Genomic DNA, 17,120 nt, shown 5'->3' on the forward strand with positions numbered 1-17,120 from the left:
TGCCCGAATTTATTAAGTGCATATATCACTACCAACATCTCCTTTTCTGTAACAGTGTAATTGAGTTCAGGCCCCTATAAATTCTTGCTGATGAAATAAATTGCATTTTCCAAATTTCCTTCTTTTTGTAATACCCTAAAAATGGTCACCTAAACCATGGGTCCCTAATCTCGACAACATCACCAAGGTCCTAACCAAAGGCAATTAAATCAACCTTGAGCACCTAATTAATTAATTCTTCAATCATTAATGTTACATGGCGAATTAACCACTCTATATTAATTAAATATTTATTTAATTAATTAAATCATTCCAAGTAAATCATTTTGATTAATTATCCTATTTATTTAAATAAGTATCCTAGCATATTTAATTAATAAATCAATTTTCCATTTAAATCACAAAAGGGAACTAATTTAAAGAAAAAAAAAGAATTAATTTACAAAAAGAGATTAATCACAAAAAGAGGAATTAATTTGCAAAAGAAAGAGTTAAATTAATCTGCAAAAGAAAAGAATTAAATTGAGAGAAGAAATCAAACTTAAGATATTTCTTTTTCTAAAATTGAGATAACTTGAGAAATTTTAGAAAAACAATTAAATTGAATTAATCATTTTCTCTAAACTAAAACTCAAAGCTTTTCTTGAGGAAAGAGGTTCAGTTACATTGAAAAGGCTTTTTCTAAATAAAAAGCTTGAGCTAATTTTATCTCATGTGCATGGAATCAACTAAATTTTATCTCAAGTGCATAGAATCAACTAATTTTATCTCCAATGCAAACTCAAACTTATGATCTGAATGCATTCAATCAAGCTATGATTGGAATCTATCTCAAGATTAACTTGATCTAATCTCTCAATTATTTCAATCAACTTGGATTGTGCTTTTTCTTGAGGAATCTCAACCGCTCATTATTAATCGATCTTGACCGTTGGTCTCTCTTTTGAGTCTCTATAAATTCAGCCTTCATCTCTCATTCAAGACACCCTGGAGATTTATTGTTTTTGTGCAGTTTTTGCTCTGGAGTCATTGAAGATATTGTACTTTGAGATTATTGCATCTTAGTTTAGCTTTTTGCATATTTAGTTTAATCATGATTGCTTGAATTCACCTAGCTTAATATTCATTCATCTAGCTTAATCTTGCATATCTAGCTTAATCTTGCATACATTTAGCTTAATCTTGTGCTCATATAGATTAAATCCTTCATCTTGGTGTAGTCTAGTCATTGGTATTGCTTAGACAAATCTGAGAGCAAGTCTATACTCGCATCTTTTAGAAGGAAATAGGTCGATTTGTTGTGGTTTTTTTTATATTCATGATTATATCTGTCTAACCATGCATGCAATGACTTAATTGAAGTGTTGTGTCTTACAACTTGCAGACTTTATTCACTTTTCACACACACACTTTATGTCCTAGAACTGCACCTATGGTATAGTCGGATGCATCCGTGTGAATATGGAAGGGCAATGAACAATTCAAGCCCTTGAGGACTAACGTCTGGGTCAATGCTTTTTTAGGCTTCTAGAAAGCTTCATCACACATTGGGGTCCAATCAAATTCAACATCTTTGGACAAGAGATAATATAAAGGCCCTTCTATTTTACTAAAGTCCTTGATAAACCTTCTATAATACCCAACATGTCCAAGAAAACTTCATACATCCTTTTGATTGGTTGGAATAGGAAGGCTAAGAATGACCTCTACCTTTGTTGGATCAACCTGAATACCAACCTTAGAAATATGATGCCCCAGGGCTATTCCTTCCTACATCATCATGAAACATTTCTCACTATTCAGGGATAGACTGTAATCTTCACATCTCTACAATACTTTCTTCAAATTATCCAATGCTTCTTCAAATTCTGAGTCATAAGTAGTAAAAACATCCATGTATATCTTCATGCAATCATTTGAAATGTCTGAGAATATGCTAATGACAACTCTTTGGAAAGTAGCTGGAGCATTGCATAACCCAAAGGGAAGAACAGAGTAAGCATATGATCCCCAAGGACACGTGAATGTGGTCTTTTCCTGATCCTCTAGGGCTATTCTAATTTGATTGTAACCACCGAATCCATCCAAGAATAAAAAGTATTGTTTTCCTGCCAAGGAATCTAATACTTGATCTACAAAGGGTAATGGAAAATGATCCTTCTTAGTTGCTGAGTTAAGTTCCCTGCAATCCACACAAACTCGCCATTTACCTCCCGTCTTAGGAACTATAACTAGAGGTGACACCCACTGGCTATCTGATATAGGATAGATAAATCCAACATTTAACATTTTTTGCAATTTCTCCTTAACTATTTCTCTTAAGGCTAGATTAACTCTCCTTTGTGATTGTCTAACTAGTCTGCATTCTTCCTTAATATATATCCTATGGGTACACACTTGAGGATATAACCCCCTCATGTCTTGGTAGTCCTATGCAAAATCCTGCTTATGACGTTGAAGTAGATCAACCAAGGCTGCCTTATGTGCCTCTGTGAGTTGATTATTAATATTTAAATACTTGTCCAGAGAAAATTCTACCTTGGTGTTTAGGTCAATCTGAGTCACTTCAGTGAGAGAAGAAGTGTGGACCCCCTTTGGTAACAAGGTATACAATATATCTGTGGCTACAGGAAGTTTAGATGAGGAGGGAGGCAGGAAAATTGTGTGCAAGACACATGAAGTTAACTCATGCAGATGGTGTTTTGAGCCATAATGATTTTTTATAATATTGGAAAGCACTCAATCTTCATCTTGAAGTTGTATGAATGGTTCTCTATTTATCATCATGAGGTGATGAACAAAGTTAACTTCTTCTTCTATCTCTTCCCCTACATAAGACCACACAACTTGTTCTTGATCAAGATGAGGTTGTGCGGGTGAATAAAGAGCTAATTTCTTAGTGGAATTCCCATCCGAAATAGTTATATCTCCTGACCAACACCTAATGTATGCATCAACTGTTGCAAGCCAAGGCCTTCCTAAGATGACTGGATATCCTCCCAATGTGAGCTTAGGAGATAATATGATGAAATCAACTGGATATTCCCAAGAATCCAAAGTAACTACAACATCTTCTACCATACCATCGGGTCGGACAATAGAGCTATCAACAAGCTATGGGACTGTGGGAGTAGGTCAAAGACTGGTTATGTTAAGTTGTTGAATGACGTCCTTAGTCATGACATTAATGGCGACTCCTAGATCTATTAAAGCATTCTTAATCCGAGTACCATTAATGACTATTCCCACAATAAGGCTACTTGGATCAGAGTACTTACTTATTGTAACCTTGCCCAACATAATTTCAGCTAGGTGTCCCATCACATGGACTCTTTGTGGATCCTTCTTTTTACTACTAGGTTTCCTCAAATATGCTTCCTTAACGACCTTACTATAGATGTGAACATCCTTGATAGCTTGAAACAATGGAATCTTAACACATGTTTTTCAGTTGATCAATGAAATCAAAAGTTACATCTTCACTTTGCTCAATCTCCTTAGTTTGTAACCTCGGAGGAAACAAAGGTATTTTATTCATTGAAGGCAAACTTATAGGCTACTAGGCTTGGGTAGACTGAATTGGTTGATCTGGGGGGTTATCTGATACTGCTTGCTCTGATGGTACTTCATTAATGTTTGGAGAAGATGGATTAGGTAAAGTAGTTCCTAATATAATATGAATATCACTTATATTAAGAGAATATGCAGGGTACTGGTTAGAATCAACATAATATACTTGTTGTTGTGGCTGGGGTTTACTTTTTGGATTTGGTATGGGTTGAGATGGCAACTAAGTAGCTTTAGGTGGAGTGGCAATAGGAGCAGGGGGTGACATTATAACAGGCTATTGTGATGGTTGTTAATAAGCAACAAGTTGGTTTGACCACTGTTGGCCCCCTCTCCATTGAGAAGTTGGCTGCCAATTTCCATGTGGAGGCTGCCATGACCCTTCAGGTTGAGACCAATTTCCCTGTGGTTGCTGCCATTGGAATGAAGGATTGGAATAATTTGACCATGAACTCTGGGGGCTACACCAAGATTGAGGTGGAAAATTTCCAAATTTTTGAGCATATGGAGGTTGCTACTAATTATTTTGTGCATAAGAATTCCCATAAGAACCAGCAAAAGATAATGGATTAGGAGGCATACCTTGTCTTGGGGCCCATGGCCTTATTTTAGCAACATAGAAGAGTTGTTCATCATCTCCATGTATTGGCTTAAAATAAGGAACATGGTGGTTATCAAGATTGGCAACTAACTTACATTTGTAGTCCTTCTTCTTTTGCCTACAATGTGGACAAAATTATGCAAGCATTGCTTCAGCTTCTTCATGCTTCTTCTTGGCTTGAGGTGTGTCAAATTGAGTGGCCATATTGTTTATAATATCTTCCTTGAAATCCTTCAGAAGATGACTTAATTTCATTCGAGAAACTCCACTACTTGTTGTTGATGAAGACATTCCAAGATTATAACACCTATTCTTCTTAGTAGTGGCCCTGGAATACTTTTGATAAATTTGGCTGATTTCATTCCATGATGATTGAGTTATATCTCCTCCTCCCATGAGGTCTAGAACATATGTGCATTAATCATTGATGCCCCTCAGAAATATTAATTTGAGAGATACTTCATTTATAGTACCGTGTTTAGACTTCTCGACACAAAATAGAAATCTCTCAAGATAATTTTCTAGAATCTCATCCTCCTTTTGCGTCATCCAGAAGATATCATCTCCATGGCGGTCAGTTCCCCTACAATAATCCCTATATTTCTCAAGAAATAATCATTTCATCTCATCCCATGTGTCTATTGAGTTATTCCCTGAGCTCATAAACCATCTCAGGGTAGACTCTTTCAAAGTGGTTGGGAATATTTTAAGTCTATGGGCATCTGTAGTATAATCATAGCTCCTATAGAGGACATAAAATTAGAATAGAAAAGTGTATGGGTCTTCTGTAACTAGCCCATAGAATTTAGGCAGAGAAGAAGCTAGAATGTTCTTGAGGTTAGCATTATCATGTTGGTCAGAAATGGGAAATTCAAATGTTGGGTTAACAGGTAGATTGCCGCCTCCTGGAGGTGGATGATTACCCCCACCTCTTGGTGGATTAGCTCCACCTCCATGTCCAGCCACTGGTCCTTGGTAAACAACTAAAGGGTAATGATCCTCTTCAGGTAGTCCAAAAAGAAAATGAAGGTCATTTTCTGGAAGTTCAAAGCACGATAGTCCAAATTATCTGGGGCTTGATAAAGTGCAGCAAAAGGATTTACATCTGGTGCTTCATAAGGGTTGAGTCTTCTATTATCAAGGTGATTAGGAAGAAATATACCATGAGCACCTCTTCTTCTTCTATGCATGCAGATTCAAAAAAATTATTTGACAACTTATCTTAGACTACCAAAACACTAAATTACTGAAAACTAAAAGCTCATAGCTGTAACAGGTTCTTAGTATGGCACCATCCCCGACAAAAACGCCAAAAATGTTGACCTTCCCAATTAGAACAACAACTTGGCTTAAAACTAGAACTCAGGGATTGGGCATCTATCTTGAATAGCCATCATTTCTATGGCAGAGGTTTCATTTACATGTCAACCTAGGGACGTATTACTTGAAATGGGCTAGCACAGTTTGTGCATTGAGTTCCAATAAAAGCCATTCTATTCTATTGCAGTAAAGGAAATTACTTAAATTAACACACATAAATACAATGACTAAAATGCTATAGGAAATCTTAATGCTGAAAGGTAATTCAAGCAACTAACTACCACTAATGTTCTAAGCTGACAAAAGGAAACTACTTTGTTCGCCTTTGGCTGCAAGAACAGTCACAGGTTTTGGTTCTAATGGCTGCTGGAACAATCAAATGTTAGAACAATAACTACAACAAAAATAAATCTAACGTAACAAATACACAGGATTGCTCACCAAGTGGGCCCCCTTGGATGAGCATGTCCAGAATTCAAATAGTCTTCTATGTTCAAAACAACATCACTTTATTTATCATTTTAAAAGTTGTTACATACCATGAAAGTAGAGAGAATACTGTCTAACTCTGAAAACTTTGTCTAACCCCCGCAAGGAGGTCCAAATCTTTATTTATAAGAAAGCTATAACAAAATACTCCTAAACCGCACCCAAGAGAATAGGAAAAAGTTTCATTACAACAAAGAAATAGTCAACCACAAAGATTGTGGGACATTCATCATTCATAACCAAGAATATAGCACAATGGTTCCCACTAGATTGTCGCTTACTGGAGACATCCATAAATAAATCTTGAATTGTTTCACTATTCTTTAGTTGCTCGGTTACCACCTTGCTCATTGCTTTAATGTTTACAACTGCCTTGACTTTGGTTTTAACGACTTGAATGACACAATCCTCCTTTCTGGCATGGTTCGATTGCTTCTGCAGCTACGTAAGTATCCTTGCATCATGAGTTAAAGCACACAAACACATACGTATACATTTTATGTCAACCATAACATTCATTCATCCACATATAAAATTATCATAGTAATTCACATAGTTGCTGGAATATATTTAGCCAAAACAATACAAAGTTTGAAAGGTTCGATTAATGTTCATCATGCATAGGATCAAAAACCTCTAACACGTCCTGTACCCTCAACATTGTCTAGTTACACAACTTAAACCATGAAAAACATAACAGACATGAACACAAAAAAAGCTATTATTTCAGCTCATTAGATTTAATTAGTGTTGGTTTATAATTAGAAATAGGGTTACAATTCAATAAAGGCAGTATTTAGTTAGGGTACAATTAGGGTTCAATAATAATAAGAGTTCAAATAAGGTTAGGGTTACCATTTAACTTGGGTGTGTTCACTTAGGCCTTAGGATTAAATAAAGGTTTAGCTTATATTTGGGCCAGGGTTAATTTTGGGTTAGGATTAGGGGTAGAGTTAGGGTAAGGGTTAGCATTCAATTAGGATTAAAGTTTAATTAGGTTCAATTAAAGAGAATCTTCAAGTTAGGGTTATGATTAGGGTTAAACCATGGTTATGATTAGGGTTAAAATTAAAATTAATTAGAGTTAAACAAGGTTAAGGTTCACATAGAGTTGGAATTATATTTCAATTTAAATAGTCAGGGTTACCATTAGGATTAGAGATAGGGTTCAAATCAAGGTTAAACTAGGGTTAGGTTCCAACGAGGGTAAGGGTTAAGGTTAGTGTTTTTAATTTTGGTTATGGTTCAATTATGGTTAAGGTTTAATTAGAGTTCAAGTTTAATTATAAAGGGTTAGGGTTCAATTGGGGTTAGGGTTAATGTTAGATTGGAGTTCAATAAGAGAAAAATATCCGAGTTATAATTAAAATAGGGTTACCATTCAATTAGGGTTATGGTTATGGTTTAATTAAAGTTATAGCTAAATTTAGGGTTTCCATTAGAATCAGGGTTAAGGTTAGGTTATGGTTTAGTCAATTTATTAAGGTAAAATTAGGGTTATAAAAAATTAAGCTAGAGAAGGGTTTAAATAAGGATGGGGTTAATAATAGATTAAGGTTCAAATAGGGTTGGGGTTCAATTAGAGTAAAGGTTAGGATTATGGTTCAGTTAGGGTTAGGGCTATAGTTTAATTAGGTGGAATCTTCAAGTTTGAGTTAGGGTGAAACTAGGGTTAGGGTTTAATTAGGTCTATAGTTAGGGTTTCCATTAGAATTAGAGTGAGCACTAAAAATAAGATTATGAACATAGTTAAGGTTTAAATATGGTTGGGGTTCAACTAGAGTTGGGGGTCAATTTAATTAGAGTTACAATATAATTATTATTAGATTTTAATTAGGGTTAGGGTTAGTACTAGGGTTATGGTTAGAGTTAGAATTAAGGTCACAATTGATATTAATTAGGGTTATGATTATAGTTTAATTAAGTTTAGAGTTAGACTTAGGATTAGAGATAGGTTTTATATTAGTGTTCAATTTAGATTAGGGTCTAATAAGTATATAGCTTAGGGTCTAATTGAGTTTATGATTAGAGTTAAAGTAAGGTTAGTTCTAGGGCTAAGGTTCACTTAGGTTTAGTGTTAAGATTAGGGCTAAATTATAGTTAGGGTTCAAAAAAGTTTTAATTAGGGTTTGAGTTCAATTAAAAAGGTTTTAGAGTTAGGCTATAATATAAAATATTCTTATAATATTTTAATATTAATAAAAAATATGATATATTAATAAATTAACATTAAGATAATATTAGACAGTAAAGGTTGGATTATTAGACTTATTATTATAATACTATTAATAAATATTATATTTTGATCATATAAAATAATATTAATATATTATTAAAATGTTATTAAATTACAAATTATAATGTAGCATTGTTATACTATTAAAATAATATTAAATATTTTTATAATTTATTAGAGTTAGGGTTATAATATTATTAACAATACTATATTACTTATTAAATATAAAATTATACTGTTATCTTAATATACTATAAAATAATAAAAATATAATATTGTTAAAAAAATCATTCTAATAATATTATACTAATAATGCAATATTATATTATTGCTATTATTTTTGGGCAAAAGACCAAAGGCCTACACGATATTGATAATATAATGTTATAAAAGGTTTACAATAAAATAAGTGTTCTTATGAATATAATATGCTACAATACAATATAATTTAATACAATATGATACAATATTATATTATTATAATATAGGGTTCGAGTAAAATTATGCTTAAAAATATAATAAAATTATGCTTAGGGATCATAATTATCTTATAATATTATTATTTATCAATTCATTTAATCTTTTAATTTGCACTGCGACTGCTACTAGTTTATATATATTTAATAATATATATGGAATAAGCCTTTGGACGTTCTTGGGGTTGTCCCCGTATCGCAGCGGTTGTACGTTGCGCACCTCCAGGTGGAGGTCTCGGGGTCGAAACCCTCGAGCCTCACGCCGTGCTGTCCAAGCTGGGCGGTACGGCGAGGTGGAGGTTTATCTTGCCCCCCGCTGACTATGATTGTTCATAGGTCCCCCATCTCGAAAAAACATCTGCTCCGCCTCGCTAGTGTCGACAGACCAATCTAGTAGCGCGTACCACGAGGAAGGCCTAACACAGATGTAGGGTAAAGTTTGATGTTGACTCTCACTGTCAGCGACTCAATCGATGGTTTGTCTCTGTTTGTTGGCTAATGGAAATGATGGCTGGTGCTCTCAAGCCGTACAAGTGCTTCATTGAGGATGCCTTGGCTCATGACATGGAGATGAGGTCCTCCCATGTGATCCCACTGGTTTACATCTCCAGTCAAAAGCACTTGCCCTTAAAAAAAAAAAAAAAGCCTTTGGACGTTCCTATTTTGTATCAATTTATCATATTAAAGGACAATAGGTGCCTCGAGAAGGATATCTCTTAGCTTATTCTATACACACACACACAGATATATATATATATATATATATATATAAAATCTAGTACTATATATATATAACATCTAGTACTATCTCAAACCTAAAAATGAAATCCTTAAGGGGTTAGCCTAAGGGTAGGAAAAAGGAGACAACTAAAAATGTAAAGGAAAATAATAAGAAAATAAATATCAATGAAGAGTACATAAAACCTAGACTAAGATATGGAATAAGAAAATGTAATAAGAAAATGTAGATTCAAAAACCATAAAATAATAAAGATATAAACACCAAAATAAAGCCTTGAGGGATTGGAGGGTTCACAAAAAATGTGAAGGAAATAATTATTGGAGGGGTTCACAAAAAATGTAAAAGAAAGTAATCTTCTTAAAACTTAATCTAAGTTAATCCATTAAGATGCATAAATACAAACATAAATTAACCTAGATTAATAATTGATAATCATGGAGTGATAATTAAACAACCAGTTCTGGATTGGGAAATTGAATGTGATAAATGAGGTGTACATAGCTCTACGCTCAAAGGTGGATTATTCCAATGCATTTATATACTTTGACTACTTTGGAATAGGAATTGGATCTTCTCTACTCATGATTTGCCTCAAATTTGATGCAAGATCTATGTCTATTTCTTAGTTGAGTCTACAAAATTGAGATAATTGAGATACATGCTCCATGAGTTGCAAATATAATCTCGTTACTCACGTTCTTCTGCTTTGTAATTTGCCAAGTTCTCTAATGTTTGTTTTGCTAAAAGGATTGACATTATTTAAGAACAACTTTAGAGGTATACTAGATCACTAGAGGACAAATTCTCATAGGTCAAACCCTAAGAAATATTAACTTTATGGTTGTGCAAAGGATTGATAGATAGAAAGAAAGTGGGCATATGTTTTGGATGATAATACTAGAGTAAACATGTTATTTTTAGTGCACAAATCATATTGTTCTTTTAATAAACGCTTCTTGAATCTTCTACTAATGCTAACAATCTAGGATGATAAAGGATAATAAAATGAATGTGACAAAATGCCCTTAAATATAAGGATATAGTAAGGAATTACACAAGCTTGTGTTTAGTCCGCTTATATTAGCTAATGAAATAAATGAGATTTGGTCAAATTTGTGTTTCAATTTTAAAGTTTTAAGGGTTAGATATGTAATTGTGGGATTGACTTCACACCTATAATATGACTTGAGATAATAAAGCAATAAGATCTATATATGAAATGGATATTTGAATATATAAAATACAATAAATATAAATTTAATGAAAGAAAATATGAAAATAGATAAAATATGATCAAAATATAAAAATATATGAAAACAAGATTAAGTGAAGATTAAAAGAAACCCTTCAAATTATATTAATTATCATTCTTTCCAAATAAAGATTAAACTAAATAATATTCCATAAATATACAAATTTTCACCATTATAATATCATCACTGATATTTTGTAAGATAACAGTTTTCACCATTATAATTCATCACTAATATTTTGTAAGATAACAGTGTTAAAAAATTAAAAAATGAATTTGCTTAAACCCTTATAAGAGAACTCGTTACACCCTAGGATGTAAATTCTATCCCACCTGTTTCATATTTGTATGTTTGATTGCTGCTTGCAACACCTAGCAGTCAACAGAGAGCGCAGGAATTATGTGTTTTGGGCGGAAGACGAGTGGTTAGACAACTAAGTGGGTGGAAATGGGCTCTGTTGTGTGGGGCTCACAACTCCAGGCTTGCAGCCAAGTACGCCTTGGGCAACTAATTTGAATGCCGGCACAGAAAAGTGCTTAATTATTGGGCAAAGGCTATTTTCCTTATTTTAGACTGTTGGGGTTTAACTGTATAGTGATTATGGGAATTGATTGCAAGTAGAGGGAAAAAAAATGAGCTTTCAAGATCTACAGACTAGTCGACCTTTGCCGAGAAGGCAAGGCGGGAGTGCATCCGCGCAGCAGCCGAGCTCATCCGAGGCAGTTGCAGGAGGTGTCTTCCAAATTAACACTGCAGTATCTTCTTTCAAGCGCCTGGTTAATGATCTCGGCACACCGAAAGATACTCCTCAACTTCGAGACAAATTGTAAGTTGCGTTTTCATTGTTTAAAAATTTCCATGGAGCAGCCGGGCCTTGTAACCATTAATGCTGCTCTGCTCTTCCATTGAGCTACTTTTCCCATACATTTTGGTGGATAGATTGAGTTTATGCAGATAATTGAACTTTTGATCAGTGTTTTGGTCAATACAAAAGGAAATAGATACCCCACTTTGATGTTTGCTTTCTTCATAATGTCGATGTGCTGTGTTGGCTCTAGGTGTAGTTACTTAGGGGGGGGTCAATTAAGACACCCCTGCATTATGGGCTCGAGCGTCCTTATCTTACTTTTACATTGATATGTAACACTGCATACATCGTCATTCTGCTATCATATTATGTGATGAATTCTTTATATTTGGATGTTTAGTCACCGGAGTTCACCTTGATGGTCCTATTAGCAGCAGCCCTCTCTCCATTCCCATCCAGAGTCTAGCAGGGTTGTAACTGGGCAACCCAGCATATGCAGAGTGTGGCAGCATAACCTAGTTGGCAAGAGAGGCGGACTTCTGTTCCTGGAGCCATCTAGATTGAACTGCAGGTCATAAGTGGCTTTGGTACTCTAATTTGCTAGAAACAAAAGACTTATTACAGAGTGCTGTAGTAACAGCAAAGTTGTTAGCATTACACCTGCACAAATTTAAGCATACTAGTAAAAAGGGCAGTTTGACCCATTACTGATATTGAGTTTAGAAACATAGACAGCTTGCTGTATCATGATTTTTTAGTATATAAATTAAAAAAGGCTCGTGTGCTCCATTTGGTGATTATGACCTTATAAATGTAGATAGCTTTTTGGAGAATGATTTTATTACTTGCAATAGAGTGCTAAATTTGGTGGATCGACATGGGCGAGTAGTTGAGACAATGATGCTTTAATTTCTTATGCACCTTTTGCTTCTTGTTAATGATGGTGAGCTTGACATACTCAGCAACCATTCTTTTAATTTCAAAGAGTCTAGTCATATTTTTTAATGGAAATCATGATTGAGATGCGGTTGCTGTATTTTATTAGTACTCCCTACAACATAGTTAGCATTTTTTAGGAATCTTTTTCATTTGGTGTACTCTAGGAATCCATTTACTATTGATCCCTACTAGTTGTAGCTCAATACTATCCGTCTGACTTGATGCTGAAATAGCATTCAAATGGCACTTCCATAAATCCTCAGACAATCTTATAAGTTTTTGTATTCTAGCATGATTTAAACCCTTGATCATCTTTTTTGTGTTCATTTTGTATTCATTAGTCTTGTTTATGGCTTCTTTCTCCCACAAGACTTTCTTAACAAGTGTTTTAATTTGTTTGCCTTTTGCTTTAAAACATTGCTTTCCTGTGATGTACTTACAGGAGGCATTATTTCTTTCTGTTCCATTGTTTGGGCTTGGGCTTGGAGCTTGATTGCCAATGAGCTTGCTTTTTTCAATTCCCCTTTGAGCTCCATATTCTCCAATCTCAATCATCTTTAGCTAATAATCTGCCTGCATCTTGGTTGTGGCTTTACTAAACTAAGCAGTGTGAATTGCTAACAAAGCTGCTTGAGGGGTTGATAGTGATACATCCTGTACTCTATTCACCAATAATTGGCCTATCAATTCTTGTGGATTGTAATCCTTTGGCTTGTCATGCTCTTGGGCAATTGTCCATATTGCCAAGGTATTCTAATCTAGGTTGAAATTTGATCTGGACTAGAACTTCTTGCTTTTGTCAGGTGTGCTTGGGGAAAAGAACTTAATAAAGGCCATTGCTGGTGGATGAAATAAGTGTTATCTAGGTGGTACATATTAAACCAAAAGCTAGCGTAGCCTTTCAATGTGATTGAAAATAGAAGCATTGAAGTTTGATCATTGTATTTTCAATGTTGGATTTGTATAAGGAATTTGGTTGATGCTCTTCTTGTCCTTATTCCATATGCATAGAGGGTTGGTCAGCAAAGACTGAAGATAAAGCAGGCCTATGCATATGTGTCTCTTCCAAACTTGCAATGGATCTTCCCTCTTTGCAAGCGCCACACTTTTGGGCATTTTCCCAACCATTTAAATATTGTCTAGCAATATTGTCGTTCATCGTCGTTCTTTGAATCTTGTTGGTCACTTGGGGTAAGTCCCAAGATTAGATGGGTCTCCAATTCTTCCTGTTAAATTATTACCTTGGAAACATATTTGAGTCAAATTAAAGGGCTGAATGTCAGATATGGACTTGTCTTTTGGATGTGGTTTTATCCAACCTTTTGAATGTCAAAGATATCATAGTGAGATGATTGGGATATTTTATGTTGTAAACATTGCTTACATTCATAAGTGCATTGATTGAGTTGATTTACACTCTCTTCCATAATATGTTTATCAGTGGATGAGTTACATTAGATATACGTTGCAAGGGCATATAGGTATGCTAGCTTAATAGTTATTCACTCAATTACTTAGATTCCATCATGGTTGTTGGCCACATACTGTTAGACCCTTTGTGATGGGTTGGCCTTCTCCAATGGAGTAGCTGTTGGCATATGTGCAGAGCTTAATGACATGATGATATTGTATGTTGTGATTGATGTCAATATGCTGGAGTATGAACGGGTATATTGAAGTAAGCAAACTGGCAAGAGAACCGGTATGATATTGTGAACCGATATATGTGAAAAAGTGAAGCCGTATGTTGGAATGAGAACCGGTATATGTGAAGTTTCGTATCGGGGTTTCATTTGGCATGACTATCGGTTGGTAGTCTCAGCTTCAGGGTTTCCGGTTGATGCATTCCAAGCCTGTGTGATTCAACCGATGACATCTTGTGATGAAGTTAGCATTGTAATGAAGATCAGATCGTGTTACCACGTCAGCCTTGTGCGCGTGAAGGATTTCCTTGAGGATCTTGCATGGAGATTGATCCTATTTACCTCGGGAATGTGCGAAGTCTTTGTAAACGATGGAGAGCACGTGATGGGTTATCAACTTCTTGAAGCGGCAAAGAATGAACGTTGGAGAACATCTTGAGATCTGTTCAAGACTGTTGTATTCAATGGTCAGGATTGAACCGACTGAATTGTTAAACCTAAATGTTTAGGGTTTAGGGTTTATGGTATCGACCTATCTATTTCCTATAAGGTCGATGATGTTTTTCATTTTGAAGTTGTTGGCAAATGTTATGTGTGTATCCAAGTGAAGAGATACTTGATTCTTGCCAGATCGGAGAAGTGTGTTGATACCTGCAGAGTGTGATTGCAGAAGCAAAGGAGTTAAAGAGGATCTGCCTTGGCATTGTGTGCTGTTATCAGATCAGTGTATCACCTGTTGACGTCTAACCATTTCAGCAGTTGGAAAATTCCTTAACCGGGTAGCTATAACAGGCTTTTGTATAAATCCTTTAACAGGGTGACTCAATTCAACGAGTCCTTCAAATCCTCTTGCGAGGTAACCTTTAACAGGGTTCTAACCTTTAACCGGGTATTTAGCCATCCCTTAACCGGGTGATCCCTAGCAGGATCGGTTCCTAGCAGAACCTATTGTAAAAGTCTTTAATCGGACTAGGCTCCTAACAGAGCGGACTTCAGAAGAGTTCAAAGAACAGCTTGTGGGTATTCATCCCCACCGTGTTTTTTTCCAGTTGGGTTTCCACGTGAAAAATTAGTGTGTCATGTGTGATGCTTTTCATGTGATGGTTTAGTGTTTTATGTTAAGTGGTAATGCAAGTTGATTCAATGGTCATAAGTATTTCTGATGTATTACTTGCTTAAGCTTTTGGGTGAAGTTGTGATAAGGTATTAGGTCTTGAATTGATCTAGGTGTTACCGGTTTGTGTGTTTTATATTCTCACTGTGTTTTATTGGTAGTGCCCTGATTTAGACCGGTGTTACTGTTTATCAGTCAAGTGCAGTCTTTGCAGTCAAACTGGTTCAGGAAAAGTTTTTTGTTTGTACTGATTCACCCCCCCCCCCCTTCTCAGTATCGGTTTGGTATTAACTGTTCATCATTATTCATTAGTAGCACGGGAAGCTAATGTTTCATGGTAGGGTGGATATCGCTTTGATGATGCTTTCATTCTCTCTTTAGCTTTAGGTTATGGAGAAAGGAAAGGAAATGGATGAGGGTTCTGTTGACGTGTATTTTATACACAATCATACACAGAATAAAATACCAATAGGTATCTTATCCTCTCTTGAGAAAATAGTCTCTAACTGCTGAAGATCTGCAAAAAGGATCAGTTAGATGGACTCCAAGGTTCTTTTAGTGGGGTCTCCACGTGTGGACAAGCTTTTTAGTGGTATGATGTGATTTGCTGTTTCCTCCAAGGCGTCTTACGGATTCCAAAGGCTTGAAGATTCTACTAAACTAAAAGAACTTTCAAAAAAAAGCAAAAGATAGGGTTTGAGAGGTCTAATCTAGCCTAACCCTATGAATGACTTAGCATGAATGAGATTTGGCAAGACTCAACCAACTTCAATTTTGCCATAAGATAACAACTCAATTGAAATTAGTGCGATCTTCTAAGGTAATAATGATGTTCAATGCATCAAAGACCAAGGACACTACTACGAAGGTACATATCCTAGATACGAAAATGCTTGAAGGTTAAGGACTCAAAATGTTCTCCAGTCGACCACGCAAGGCGTTCCTACAATCAGCAAGAAGCTAGTGGTTTGGATAGCGAATCCTACCAAATATCAAATCTCACACTTAGTCTTTCAAATTAACAAACTACTTTGATTGAGCGTGATTCAAGTACATCCAACAACCATGAAGATAACTTAAGAAATTTGCAACAAAACACCATAACTTCAATATTTTATTGATTTCCAAGTCCTCATATACAACAATTGCTTGAATTTCTCTCTTCAAGACTCAATCTTGCTACAAAATGAAATTGCTTCTAATTCTAATCTCTCTATTTCACTCTTATCTGACTATTCTACTATTAACTATTCACTATTATCAAATGAAATGAAAAATGGGGGTATAAATAGCATCCCCAGTTACAATGAAAGGTCCAGATTGAAAATAAATCAACGGACAAGATCATGACACCTAAACCCTAATTAGGGTTTGTTACAAATGACCTCCTTTTTACTGAACAATATTAAATACATAGCCAAATATTAAATTCGGCACAAATATCTAGGAGGTATCAACCAATGAGACATAAGATGTCATGTCATCTGTAACAACCTTTCATCTAGAATCTTATTCCCTTTCCAATTCTCTTTCTTAGCATATGCAATGAATTTTGTCACGATTCCTTCGATTTCTGTGATTGGAATCTCGGGAAGATTCTTGATACTCTCTTCTAAGTGGATGACCTGATCGAATGCATCTAGAAGAGCTGCGTCCCAAGTAGGTTCAAGTTCCTTCGTTCTATCAATCAGGAGCATGGTGGCATACATCTGATCATATTGCTCATCTGTAACATCTGCGTCCTTGCGAAAGATGATCTTGATTCTGTCCTCAAATTCTTGTATATCCACATCTGTCTCGACCTCGATCCTTCTGCCAAGAATGGTACGAAGTACCTCAAATACTCTGTCCTGGATCGGATTGATCACCTCCTCAACTTGACCACATCTAACACTGATGTCCTCAAAGAGAACACTCTTTATATGGAGTAAG

General features: G+C 35.3%; 1 protein-coding gene across 3 annotated transcripts in view; it reads left to right on the forward strand.

Annotated features, from left to right (window-relative positions):
• Positions 1-10,959: 10,959 nt before the first annotated feature.
• Positions 10,960-17,120, forward strand: part of LOC131073605 (syntaxin-22) — a 77,626-nt gene continuing 71,465 nt past the window's right edge. The window contains exon 1 of one of the 3 annotated variants that reach the window (XM_058010068.2): positions 10,960-11,510. In XM_058010068.2, the coding sequence (XP_057866051.2) occupies positions 11,317-11,510 (194 nt within the window). In that variant the 5' untranslated portion in view covers positions 10,960-11,316. The remainder of the gene's footprint in view (positions 11,511-17,120) is intronic. The other 2 variants (XM_058010069.2, XM_058010067.2) reach the window with 2 other exon arrangements.

This window comes from Cryptomeria japonica, chromosome 11 (genome assembly GCF_030272615.1).
Source record: "Cryptomeria japonica chromosome 11, Sugi_1.0, whole genome shotgun sequence".
NCBI lineage: Eukaryota > Viridiplantae > Streptophyta > Pinopsida > Cupressales > Cupressaceae > Cryptomeria > Cryptomeria japonica.